This window comes from Apteryx rowi, unplaced genomic scaffold, assembly GCF_003343035.1.
Source record: "Apteryx rowi isolate R43461 unplaced genomic scaffold, aptRow1 scaffold_124, whole genome shotgun sequence".
Taxonomy (NCBI): Eukaryota; Metazoa; Chordata; class Aves; order Apterygiformes; family Apterygidae; genus Apteryx; species Apteryx rowi.
The window spans coordinates 2,134,572-2,148,841 of NW_020447464.1; the positions used below are offsets into that span (position 1 = coordinate 2,134,572).

Consider the following 14,270-nt stretch of genomic DNA (forward strand, 5'->3'; position numbering starts at 1 on the left):
CCACGCTAACACGATGGCCTGAGGGAAGGCTTTCAGGCACCGAGGACAAAACTTATAGCCCATGGAGAATAGGCAGAAAATACCTTACTGGCTCCTCCTCTACCCTGGGCTGCTCTGGGAGTTCGAGCTCCCTTGGCAGACCTGGAGCTGGTCTGGTTCACTGCTCCCTCCGCTGCCTGCGAGCCACGTGCCAGTTTCCCACGGCCAGCCCCTGCGCTCCGGGCTTTGGCATCGGCCCCGGCAGAGCCTCCTGCCTCACCAGGAAGAAGGTACTGCTGGGCTAAAACCCAAGTTAAGCGGGCGCTCTGGAGTAGGAAATTTTTTTTAACACTGTGAAAACAGTTTTAGGGTTTTCTGATAAACACACTTTAATTTATGTCACATCCTGTTTGAATTGACAAACCCTACCTTCCTGCAAATTTACACAGGCAATTTTCTCCCATGGGCAATATATTACTTCTAAGCATTTTATTTTAGTCTGAAGGGAAAGCCATATTATGTGTTAGGTATGATAAATTTTTCAAAAAAACCATAATTCTACACAATTACATCTCTTGTCTGAGATATTAAAACTAATTTAAACTATGCTTTTTTCTGGAAACAAAAATTGCTCATCTTCTTATTTGACAGTCTTTGAGCATTTGCTTTGATCCAAATCCTCATCATTTTCACGTGTTTCTTTTTTCTGAAAGACAACACAAACCCAATGACATTCACATCAGCATTCAATGTGCAGATTTCCGTGGGAGAGAATTTATGAAAATGGGTTTCACCCATCCACTCATTCATCTGAAAAGCCCTTGCCTGTAGAGAAAGAGGTTTTAATAAATAGTTGGAGAACGCTTAGTTTAGACAAAACCTCTATATTTGCTGGAACTGTCCAGACAAAATGGAAAGAAGGCTGAGCTTAAAGCATATGTGAAACTTTCACTGTCTCTGCTTTACTTACACCTTAAAAATAATCAGCTCCCTTGAGGGTAGGAGATCTTCCCTGCTGATGCATTCACTTCTTTAATTTCAATTTTTCAAAAAGCTGTGCTGCAGCACAGTCGACCTGGGTGAAGGTCCACGTAAGTCCTTGACTTCAAAAACAGGAAGATGAGCAAGAATAGGAACGCTCTAGAAACCGTGTCAGAGCCAAGGCATTTGGCCAACCCGGCACCGACGGGTGAGCCGGGGAGGCGGAAAGTACAGGCTGCGTGCTGTATAAAAGACACTGTTACTCATCTGTGCCAAATTTGCACTTTGCCACTTATTTCTCATAGTCACAGCCAGTTGCTCTCCACGTTGTGCTGGTGAGCGCCACAGGCCCCATGGCAGAGTAATAACGAGAAGCCAGCTGCTGGGGGGAAATTGGTCAAAATCAGTTTGCAAATGGGGTGGTGCATGTGCAGGGTGACCTGGAGGCGGGGGGTTCACAGGGAAAGGCTTTTTTTTTTTTTCTTTCTGTCTTAGAGCTGTGAAACTTTCAAGTGCCAACGTCCTGGGGATGTTGACGGGACTTTCCTACTGAGCAGCACAGAAAATTCACTCTCCCTTCACTTCCCCTCCCAGCGACCGTGCCCTCCCTTCTCCCCAAATCCCATGGGGTTCCCACCCTCAAAACACCCTTCCATAACTCCTGCCCCACATGAAGAAACGCGCTTGGTCCCCCAATCCTGTGGAGCTGGAACAGCACAGTACAACACTTCTCCGCCACCTTTTCGTCTTTTTCCTCTCCCCAGAGGAAAACTGGTCAATACCTAGCGTTGTCCACAGGGTCTGTATTCTTTAACTAACAAAACTTCTTGGTTAGTTAAAGCAGTCAGAGCCTTGAAATGTTTAATAAGGCTAAGAAATGACTGCTGGCTGCAATATTGAATATTTTGTCCTAAGGGCCAAATATAACGTAAAATAACCCCAATAACTGCTGGCTTTCTAAGTGTCCTGGCTTCTGTGTATGCCAAGGCAAAACATGATTCTCAGAGGATATAATTTCTTTCCTTTGTCTAGAGAAAGAGTAATTAAGCCCAGCCTGAACCAGGATGACTTTGTCTCTGCCCAGCACCATTGCTATGCGCTGAAAGGACACAGGGGAGTTACCTCCTGATGGTATCCCAGCCAATATGCTTCAGCCTATTTAGTGCAGAAATGAGAAATGACACACAAAAGACACCCCTATGATGTGCAGTGTTGTGCAGAAATATCAGTTTGGAACTGCTGTTGTGGAAAGGGTTTAAAACATCCACTCGCATAGACATGAAGACTGCATCTCCTTCCTCTGTCTTCAGGAAAACACAGGTGGAACAATCACCCCGGATTGTTTGAGGAAAATACTCCATTCTCATAAAATGGACCTCCTCTCTATTAAACATACTCAGTGCTTTAGAGAGGACTTCCTTGCCAGAGATGGTCTGGACTATGCTGTTTCAGCGAGTCAGGAAAAGGCAACGTCTTCCTCGGCTGAGCTTAACTTGGACCAGGTTATCGGCTCCCGGAGGAGGAGCTGAGTTTGTCGCTGCCCCGTCAGGGGCTGGGAAGCCTATGCAGGCTGGCATAGCGTACGAGGTCACACGCATCCAGCTACGCCTGGTGTAGAGCTCGCAGTCAGAAAACCTGATCTCTGGCTCACCAGCACGAGAAAGGACTATCCTGCTGAATAGCTCTTCTCTCCCACTAGTAATGCCAATCTTGCTTTTTATCCTCAATGTGGGATCAAGTTTATTTTTGGAAGCTCATTTTACAATTCAATTTTTTTTAAGCAATACTATTTCTAGTTACAATTTAGAGATAATATTTTCTTTCATTCTGATTAATTTGTTAAATAAATATGCAAATATGTCAAGTGCTCTCTATAAAAAAATACACACACACAACAAACAACCCCTCAAACAATAAAACTAAGCTTAATACAAATACTTACTATATTACATGTATGAAATGGCCATGTAGTTTTGAAACTATAATGCAACTTGATTACAGATGAATCACATGACATAATCAAAAAGGAATCAGCATATATAAAATAAGGGCGCTGCCTCTGTAAAGAGAAATTGAGCATCTCCCTATTTAAAAATATAAAAAGAAGCCCAATATTGTCCATGTTTTTATAGATACTGCACATAAAATAAATTAGGAAGATAGTTTTCTCCATTAAACATCTGAATAGGGAGATGAATAACATGCTGCAGTCTTCTTTTAGAAAGATTTAGCCTGCAAGACAGTGAGTTAACTCCTTTTGATAGAGTTAAATTAGGATTTAAAGAGAGGAATAATCCATATTCTGGATCTCTATACTTAGCAGAATGAGTATATAAGGCCCGTTTTAACACAGACTTCAACAGTTCATTTTGATTTATAATGACAAATAGAAAAGCTTGCTTAAAAATATTACAAGAATGAAATAAAAATCAATGCACAAAGTCAACAGACTTCCCACAGCACAGTTCAGTATTAAAATATGTGCTCATGATAGGGCTGAGAAGTTTGACAGTGGACCGCATGTACTGATAATGTAAATAGCTATGACCCACACTGCCTTCAACTTGTTTGGACATCTACAGACCATGAGCTATGTAGCTGTTCATAGACTAAACATCCTGGCATACAGCAAATCAGAAAGCATCCTATGTGTCCCTTAGCATCACAGCTTGTCTTGGGTCCTATTGCCCAGGCACAAATTTGCCCCGGGGAAATCTGCCTGTTGGTACCAGGGCACAGAGCAACTCAAACACATGGAAAACTGCTGAAGGGCTGTAACTGAGAAATATAATCACAACAATCTTCTGCTTTATGGTCCAAAAAGGATCAGTTCTGGCTAATGTTAGTATTTTGCCAGCTGAGTACTCATCATCCAATTAGCTTAAATGGAGAACATAAAATAGCATGCTTTAGTAGAACAATTTTAAACGAAGGTGAAATGAGCAGTGGACAGGAATATCTCAATAACCCAGTTACAGAATATTCCCCATCCCACAACTAATAGAAACCTCACTATTTGCAATTACCTTAAATTGTTTTTCTTACATTTTTTTGAGGCAGCCCAATTAGAAGTTGTCATTCTCCCTCCATTCCAATATGCTTTCTTAAAAATGGCACAGACTACTGGTAGCAAATAATTTTTTTTCTGGTAATTCATATCATTATAATGCACAGCATCATAGCTTAATACAAATACTTTTCATAACAGACATATAAAGACACAATAAAAGCATATGACAATGCAGCTGCAGCTATTTTACTATATTACATTGCTGGGAGAGTTTTCTTTAATTTTCTTTGATCTTTTTTGTAGAATTTCAACTTCTGGTACCAATAAGCAAGCTATATTTCTTCTGGTATGTTTAAAAAGTAGAGAAAAAAAAGTGGATGAAATAGAATTCATAGAAAGTGAACAAGACCATATAAAGGTAAGTTTTAAAGTATTAGCAGACTGGGGTAACACAATGGTTGTAGGGGAAACAAGCTTTGCTAGGCTCAACATAAGGAAGCCTGGGAGCAGGGGAAGATGGAGCCCTATTCTTCAGAAAATAAAATACTGTCATCACATTTGATGATTTCCAATTGCTTGATTTATACATGTGTGATTAAGCTGGGGTCATTCTATTTTATTCATTAGCCTAACTAACCGGCTCATTAAAAACATACACAAATGGTGACCAGTGAAGGAGGGAGGGGGAACAGCAATGAACACCTCAAAAACTCAAGGATAACTGTACAGATTAAGATAATAAAGTATGGAAGTTTATTATGTATCAGCTCATGTTTTCATGTCTTTATTCCCCCTTCCAAGAAGACTTACTGTCTGCCCACAGACATTTAAAAATGGAGATAAATAAACTTCGTCCTTCTGGGTTTCTCTCATTACAGATTAAGTCGTAAATTGTCACTTGTCACTTTTTGCCTATTTTGAATGCATCTACCACTCTTCCTGGCTGGAAGGCATTTCTGAAGGATTCTGAAGTTTTAGACATTGTATAGGAGGCCTTTATGCTTTTAGCTTCATTTTCGCTCTTGACATTTGTTCCTCACTTATTCTTGTACCATGGCAAGTTTAGTACCTTAAGTGCCTGTAAGGTGGAGTGACTGGATACTCCTGTAGCTCCGCACAGCGAAGATACTGCATCTGGGGAACAATGATATAAACTTGCATTCTTCCTAACACCAAAGACACAGTAAGTGTCCTCCATGTAGGAACTGGGAACTGATAAATTTATGCAACTCTTGGGGGCTTATTTCAGAAAGCACATGTCAATTTTGCAACTTGGACATCATTTAAAAATAATTAAAAATGAAGAAAACTTATGTTTAATTATGTTCAAAAGACATCAGTAGCACAGTACATCTGTGAACTCCTGTCCAAGTTCCTTGCGATTTTGATTTCCCCAGCTCTGATCTACTTGGCGACTTGGTGCCATTACACTCCACTCTTCATGTCAAGCTCCTGATGATTTTGTGTTTCATCAAGGGTCAGGAATTCATCACATGCTCCTGTTCGGTCATTTGATTGTTCTTTATGAACCAAGTGCACCATTTCTTGTGATTTGCTGGCTTCTCCATTTAATCCACCCGTCTTCCTGTCTTCCACTGCCCCTTTGCCATTGTTAATCACTAGCTTTTTCTTCTGCCCACATCTAGTAATAAATAAAAAGAAAATAAGCACCACAAATGGAGACTAAGGGAAATAAAAATGAAAATTCTAGTCAATACCGAGGAAAAGACGCTTAGAAACAAGGCTTGAGTCTGCTAGTGCAGACTTAGGCAACGCCAGGTGTAAAGTTTCTCTGGGCTGTGTAGTTCATTTCCAGATGAAGCCACCATTATATGCACAGTCACCATGATTTTAGCAGAAGCCCACTGATGTGATCACCAACTACCTCTATTACAAATAAGACTAGCATGCACTACTGAAAGCTAGAAATTATTTGCTAATATTTGAACATCTTCCTATTTATGAGCTTTGTATATATATGCCACTATAAGGACAAGGGCACGCTAAATCAGACTTGGAACCAGACCTCTGAAATTCTCTTTTTTTTGAGATGGCTGGAAATTTGGGTCAAGGGACCAAGCTCTCGCCTAGTTATAAAAGGCAACTTTTTCCTTCTTTGTATTAGCATGTCAGGCCTAGAATCCTGCCAACAGCCAGGGAACAAGGCAGGACTACACTTGCTATTATCAACAGCTTAGATCATTAAGAAGACATTAAGGAAGAGAACAGCTACTGTGTTTTTAAAGTTGCGCTCACTCCAGTGCTACCCAATAAACCCTATATTTAGCTATGGATGAATATGAAAGAAGTCTTTAAATAGCAGTACTTTAAAAAAAGTAGTATTTGTATAGCTGTCAGCTATGCCTCAGACTGTTAAGATGGCTCTCTGGCTATATCATGCTGAATATTTAAATTGTTGTCTTTGAATAGCCTGGTGTAAACTGAATATATAAAGCACAGCTCTCTTCAGAGGGACACTGTCTTTGTGAAGTTGTACTGATTTTGTCTGAATGACTAATTCAGCAGTTTAGTTATACTATTATCCTTCTGAAGTATTTTTTCTTATGTCTACAGACTGACATGTGACGGTTACTTTAGCCAAAGTAGCTCAATTCACCCTGCTTATATTATACAAACACTTGGGAACATTTCCTGTTCTGCAACTGTGAAATGCCAAAAGAGAGAACAGCGAGTGGCAGTGAAACTCCACCGCCTTTCCGAAAAGCGGCTCAGGTTTTCTTTCCTGACAGGCAGGTCAGGCCGTGCAGCACCTTATGTTGGACTCTGCAAGGAGATCCTAACTACTTTTACAACTGGCACCAGACTGAGAGGAGATCTTTGCAACAAGAGGGATAAATAAATAAATAAATAAATAGATCACAGCACACTGAGCCTTGGGCCATTTTAATTTTTATAGGATAATTTAAAACAGCGGCTATTAAAAAAAATAAAGGAAATATTAAAGCCAAGTAATTTGCTACTCACTGAGAAGAGCTGATTGCTTGGTTGAAATTCTTTAAATCTCCTGTGACATACTGACCTCGTAACAAGAAAGGCTAAATCTACTGAGTTCTGAATCAAGTACTTAAGAGCCTTGAAACTAAAGCCTGCTCTGCCTTGGCTTTCAGACAAGCACAATGAGAATGAAACTGAAAAAGCTGCAGTTAACATCCATTTGGAAAAATGGCATAACTGACATCATTCTAAAAACAAAGACATTGATAATTCTCACTTTTTAAATAAACGAATGCTTAAAATATTCTCAATTTACTGCTCAGCTAACACTGAAATGCTCAATCATCCTTTTTCAAACTTCAAATTCTGTTGTAGCACAGCTGTAGTGTTAGTTTCATATTAGTTGACGTTCACACACAGTATGCTTACTGCACAGCAACTACCTCTCTATGAATTTTCAGCATATTAGCACTAAGCAGAATAGATGAACACAGAATCCTTGACTTATCCATGTTATTATTCGGATCCTGTTAAAGTGAAATGAAAAAATCCACTTGTTTCAAGTATATCAGATTATGTCCCTACTTCAAAAAATTCTCCTCACAGTAATAGGCCCATATTACTAGGGTCTAATCCCCAAATCTGTACACATACATACACCCACGTGCACTTTCTCTCTTTTGGTCTCGCTCCCAGTTGCATGTAAGCGCTAAGTAAAAAATGGATTTTCCATTAACAATATCTAGTATATAATTTATTGCTTTGAGATTGCTTCATTTCTCATCAGATGCTATCTACACTCAGTCATACCAGCCCTGTTTGGCTGTTTCTATGGCAACGCCGGGTTGAGGGGCAGAAACAATGGCAGTCTCTACTTTTATAGACATAACAGAGCAGCACATAAATCAATAAGCCATGCTGTTCACACTGTGTAACTCCAGAATCACTTAACTGAAAGCAAGCTGTAGTTTATTCTGTCTCACCATGTGCTTGATACCTTACTTTAGCATGTCTCTAATAACACTGTCAGAGAAGCATAGATGTTATAGATACAATCACAGGGACAACATGCCAGGTGGCATCTCACTACCTCCTTCAGCAAGGCTGTACCGGTTTACTCCACCTGACACTTTGGCCTGTAGGCTGCATTCAGCTTGGACTTCCTTGCCTCAGAAAAGCTTTTCGTGTTGCAGGCTGGGACTAGCTGGGGTGCTCCCTTACTACGGTGAATGCTTTAGTCCAGCACCCAAGTCAGGCTCAGGAGCACCCTGCCCCTYTCTCACAGAAGTATTAATGTGTGCTTTCCTGCAGCCAGCAGACAAGCAATAAATTTGTTCACGGCTTCTTGAACAAAATTATCCACACAGTATATATTTACTCTGGTAAAAAGTTCAAGTTTAACATTCAAGTAGCAATAAGCTGTTTCTGACAATCAAGGAGTGACATCAGAACAGCCACGAGAAAGGGGAAAGAGCGCCCCGAACTTACAGCCTATTCTTTAGGCTACTTCTCTGCAGACTCTGGTTAACCTTGCACAAATCACTGCAACTTCCAATTCTTCAGGTCTCTCCAGCAGACTAAAGTAACTGCTGACAGCAAAACCCCTTACCACCTGCAGGCGAATTCACTCCCCACAGCCGCCCAGCCCCACAGTTCTTACCCCTGTGGCTGCCGGCTGTGATACTGCCTTTGGTTTGGAAGGAACAAATTAATCCTACGTCTGCAATGCTCTGACACAGCCTTTCACCCAGTACCTCTGGCCCTGTGGGCAGCAGTCTGTTAATGGTAGAGGATTATATTCAGCTCATCCCATATAACATATTTTTCATTCTCAGTGAATAGGATCTGTCTATTAATAAGTAATAGACACAGAATAATTAATTCTCTCTGATCTGTACACATTCAGTTTCCATCTACAAATAAAAACCAAAATATTTCTTTACACAGCTACTGTCTCAAGCCTCAAGTTACAGATCTGTGCAGTGGAAGCTCTTTCCTGTGTTATACTACTCCAGCCTTGCATGAAGCTTTGAAGCCTCTCAAGGAGGAAAGTAACAGAGCAATGTGTTTTGAAAAAATAAAGGACTTCCTTACCTTCTCCGACTGTTAACAGCGATGCAGACTGCAAGAATCAATGCCAGTGCCACAAGAGCAGCAACTATAATCAACCACTCTGTGAGTAAAATTGAGGGAGGGGAAGGCAACCTGTTAATATATCTCATACAGTTTTGTCATTTCGCAGAACTGCAAGAACACAAACACTTTTATGTTCATTTATACTGCCAATTTTTTCCCCCAGTTTGCATGAATGTTTGTTCATGTTAGAAAGTGCTTCTGTGCATAGCAAATACATTATCATCAGTCACATTGAATATGCTATTGAAAATGCATTCAGCTACAGGCAGGCCAATGCAGATGAAGGACCTGATCACTGCTAACACTTGCAAGCACTGTACTTTGGTCAGCACAGGTGAAAAAGAGTTGTATCACTGATTTATTCCAAGAGCTAGGACAGGCTTAGTACTGAGACATCTGTAATCCTGGATTCAAAAGTAGGGTGACTTTAATGTAGAGTGAAATGTCTACCTTCATTTTTTTCCTTTAAAGTCTTATTTTAGTAGGCATTTTGAGAGCAAATCCTGAAAAAAAGGAACTACAAAATCATAATAAAGAGGTAAAACTGGAAGGGATCCTAAGAGGTCACATCACTTACATTTCACTCCAGTGAAACAGGATCAATGAGAATATGCTTGAGAAATGTTTCATTTGCTCTTAAGATTTTGAATAATGGAGAATTCACAAACTTCCCAGTAGTCTATTCTTTATGCTTTACTACCATGATAGACAGAGATCCTCTCCTAATAGTTAACCCCCTTTTCTTTTTCATTTGAAATAAGTCTCATTGCACAAGTCTCCCATGTTTCACATGAAACAAATTACTTATTTTAATTGGTTAATTACTACTACTCCATGGTAAAAAACTGATAAGCATTCTTTTTGTAGCATACTCATCTCATATCTCCTTTCATTCTTCTCTAAAAATGAGTTCTTCTAAACTTGCCTCAAAAGTTACCTTTCCGAAAATTATCTTTGTGGCCTTCTCTGCTTTTCCTATTTGATTAATAAAAGGCAATGTTTTGAAGTGAACACAGTACTTCAGCTCCAGACTTGCCAGGCCTAAGTAAAGTGGAATAATTACCCTCTGTGTCTTACAAATGACGTTACTGTTAACATATCCCAGAATGTACTTGCATTTTTTTGCAATAGTATCATGGTGTTGGCTTACTTCTATTCCATTTTAAACTGCAGGTCTTGTTCTGTAATACTGGTGTCTCAGCTATTATTTTCACTGACCATTTTCACAGATATGATACTTCGCATATATCTATACTGAATTTCATCTAATTGATTTCAGATCGATTTATCAAAATTATTTAATTCTTAATCCTTTTCTCCAAAATGCATATGATTTCTCTCATCTTGATATAATTGGGAAGTTTTATGAGTTACAATGTGCTCCATTTTTGAGACTACTAGTGAAAATGCTCAGTATTATCTGATTCCAAACAAAATCTGAACAACTTGACCTACATTTTCATCTCTTGCTTCGGTTCATATTAACATAATTCTGTGCTTTGTATTAACATAATTCTGTGCTTAAATCATAAAAAGAAATGAAAAACTGGAAAAGAACTGAAAAATTTGAAAACTTACCTGGTACGTGGGACGATCTTTGTTGTGAAATTATTGTTGGTGTGGTATGTCCAGGGAAAGGAGTGGATTCATGATCTCCCATATGTGGTCCTTTATTACCATATATACTGGATGTAGATCCTAAAGAACAAAAATATCCATTAGGTCCAATATGTCTGGTGAGTATTGAACAGTGAGGTACCTAGGGTATAATTTTCACAATTTAAAATATTTATTAAATAACAAAAAATATTTCTAGGAAGTTCACACTGAGGTCATTAAAAGGTATTTTTACTGAAAACTTTTGCATAGACTACTCATCATACTCATGTGAACTATGGTTAGTTTTAGCACTTTGAATAACAAAATTCATGGTTTTTCCCTCTCATATGTTTCATTTTTAACTATGATATACTTCTCTGAACCAAAATGTGATTAGAACTGCCTATAGAAATTTTCTAGGGAGAATGTAAGGACATTTGAATTTTGGCAGATTTTTTTGAAGAAGTTTTTGATATACATGGTCAAATGTCTTGGCTGTTCCATGGGAAAAAACACAGAAAGAACAGGGAGAGAGAGAAAAGAACCCCCGACATTTTTAAAAACTGAAAATGATCAATTTGGAGAATTTTTTAAACTTTTACTTTTATTCCTACACAGGAGAAAGCTGAATTTCTAAAACTTTAATGTGTTCATAAAAAAGAAGTGTAGTTCTTTGGATGTTTTTAAATTTGATAGCTATGTACATGAACAGGACTTTGGAAAATCAAAATTTTTTTCCTAACAGCAAAAAATACTCTCTGTAAACTTGCATGTGGATCCCTCTGCCTTTTTTAATATGTTGTGTAATTTGGTTCTAAAATCTTAAATCCAAATGCACACTTCCAGTCTCAGTTATCTGCTATGATGGCCATACCCCTTGAACTTTAATGTGATTACAGTAATATTTCTGGCCCACTCTGTTCCCATACGGATATCCCAGGTCCCAAATGAAACTACTAAAATTATCTTTATTGCCACTACACAAACCATATTACAGTTCTCCATCTCTCTGAATTCTTCCAGACTCTGATAGAGCAAATTAAGTGCTTACTTCAATCAAAAGTAATGTTCTTGTTCTTGTTCTTTAACACGCATTGCAACTCCAGTCAGCACCTCTGATCTCATTTCCTAATAGCAGCTGGCAAATACAGAACTAAGAAGCACATTTTTCCTGCTGCTAAAGTTAGCCAACAAGTAGTTCATGAATCTTCCAGATGTTCTCATTTTTTTATTAACTAGAAACTTATTGACTGTTGAGTTGTTTTGTGCTATCTCACCACTAATTTCAGCAGCTAAGGGATCTGAGCTGGCATCTAAGAAAGCTGACCAAGACGAAAATACTGACTTGTCTATCCCACACATCAGTGGATTTTTTAAGGTGCTTTACATCATCCTTGAGAAATGGCAGAGCTTCTCCAACCGCAAAGCCCCCTTAGATAGGTACATAGACGTTGATTAACGATCCTCGTGCGAACAGAATGGCTATCTCCCCCCTCTCCTCCCCTACGCCCGGACAGCACGTGGGATGCAGTTATGGCCCCTTGTGTTCTCAGCCAGGGGACATGCTTGCAGGAGGCAGAAAGGGTTCCTAAGAAACTCTCTAAATTTCATTTTGAAGATATGTTGTTGTATTTTTTTCTTTTTGTCAGTTACATTTTGGGTTCCTTCAGTGGATCGATTCATTATTCCACTGCGACACTTGGACAAAAGATCAGTCATTAGTATGTTGTCAGACCACAGCTTAAGCACTGCTGTACAGAAAAAGCTAGCAAAAGAAAGAAGTGTAGTACATCGAGTAATTCATCTGTTCAGAGAAGGCCTTTAACTATAGTCTGTTAATTCACTAATGAATCTTTTACATTACATTAGAACTATATAGGGCAACAACACAAATGAAAGAATCCCTCAGTAAACAAACACTTTCTATGATGATGGCATTGTCCTAGTCATTTCCTTGTATTGTGTTTTTAAAAAACACCAACAGAAGATAATGAAAAAAATGGAAGAGTTACGAACCTTTGCCAGGGCACTGACAATGCAGAGATTCTACACAGATAGTCACCTCGAAAATGATCTTCAAACCAGTTCTTACAGGTTTTATATGCTTAAAAGAGAAAGGTAACTAACATTTTTTCATAGTGTGTAATGTCTGCACAGTAAGTTAGGGAGACCGCTTGGACTCATTAAGTGAATAGGGGAATGAAAGTCAAGAAATGAGCTTGTTGCAGTAGGAAACAGTTATTAAAAACAGATTGATCTTTCCAATAAAATTGTATCATATATATATATTGCATTTATATTGCTGTGCCTATGTTAAAATACTGCAACTCAGGCAGTTTTGGGTAAATAAACCCAGATTGGGTTTATTTTACTGACTTTATATAAAATTCTGAAAAAAAAAGTAGGCCAAATTCTACCTTATGATGTATGAGTTAATATTAATTAATGTTAATTAAAAGAGAATCCATCAAATTTAGTGGAGCTGTGCCAAGATAAAAGTGAAAAGAGAAAGTAGACAAACACAGAAACATTTCTTGGCTATCATGAAAACCCTCTTTTTATTCAAATCTTTCAAAAGCAATGTGTTCACTGGATACAAATTGTAATTCCTAACTATTAATAATAAAAGAATTCTTTAAAGTGTTTGGTGTATTATGTTATAAATACATAGGTACATAATCTTGCCTATGTGTGAAGAAAAACCACCGAGCATTGGCCAAAATCTACCCTGGCATGGTTCCACTAACTTCCAGGAAAGAGCATGAAAATATTATTTGGATTAGTGTGTATGAGAAGTAGTATATGGAAAAAAAATTACTGATAGGATGGTGATTTGTACAAAAAGTACATTTGGGAATAAGGAAAAGTCCCTTCATTTCACATATTATTAGCATGTGACCACAAGGAAAAAGGATATTTGTAGTGTGATAAATAAACACTGTTACTGTTAACTGTACTAACTCTATCAGAAAAACCCTACTCTTCACAAAAAAGTTGTTCACAAATGTCAGTTACAGACTAGTACAAATAGCTATCATTAATCACTGGCAAGATACCAACAGCAAATATACCTAGAAAAAATGGCCACACAGGGAATTACCTTTTGTGATATATGTTCACCTGATACAGAAGAAATGTGGATGGGGGAAAAAGTGACAGAGAGGTATTTGTAGCTGGTATTTGTAATCATCAAACAGGAAGACAAAATGCTAAAACATTCCATATGGGCACGAGGAAAAAGTTTAGAAGCACTTGTTCAGGTTTCCAGTAGTGTAATCACATAAAGATAATCTAAGAAGAGGTTATTGGCAAAACACTACTTTTCAGGCTCTTGACCAAAGTTCACTCTTTGGACAGGAAAAGGCTTCCCTCAAAAGGCATCTTAGAAACAAATTATAAACATATCTAGAAATGCCAGTAAGAAAAGCCAATCTACAAAAACATTTATGATAATATTTTTAGAGTATCATCATAGCCCAAAAAAATAACTGATTGATCAATAAAAGACTGATTGTAATTCGTTGTTCTTACTGGTAGGAGGAGGGGTGTGTAGTCGGTTCAGATGATCCTCAGCGTCTGGAAAAAGGCCAGGTATGAAATTGACATGGGA

General features: G+C 38.4%; 1 protein-coding gene across 1 annotated transcript; it reads right to left on the reverse strand.

Moving 5' to 3' along the window:
- Positions 1-4,700: 4,700 nt before the first annotated feature.
- Positions 4,701-14,256, reverse strand: LOC112960917 (CD44 antigen-like). The gene is made up of 4 exons (XM_026055602.1): positions 14,192-14,256; positions 10,640-10,759; positions 9,020-9,098; positions 4,701-5,612 (listed from the first exon to the last, which is right to left on the reverse strand). The coding sequence occupies exons 2-4, from the start codon at positions 10,719-10,721 to the stop codon at positions 5,396-5,398; spliced, it is 378 nt and encodes a 125-aa protein (XP_025911387.1). The 5' UTR covers positions 10,722-10,759; positions 14,192-14,256; the 3' UTR covers positions 4,701-5,395.
- Positions 14,257-14,270: the final 14 nt, after the last annotated feature.

Excerpts from the sequence above, each read along its gene's own strand:
- LOC112960917 (XM_026055602.1), bottom strand. The coding sequence starts at position 10,721 with ATGGGAGATCATGAATCCACTCCTTTCCCTGGACATACCACACCAACA. Across the intron at positions 9,099-10,639 it reads AAGATCGTCCCACGTACCAG|AGTGGTTGATTATAGTTGCT; the intron begins GTAAGTTTTCAA and ends TTTTACTCACAG. Across the intron at positions 5,613-9,019 it reads GCTGTTAACAGTCGGAGAAG|ATGTGGGCAGAAGAAAAAGC; the intron begins GTAAGGAAGTCC and ends ATTTATTACTAG.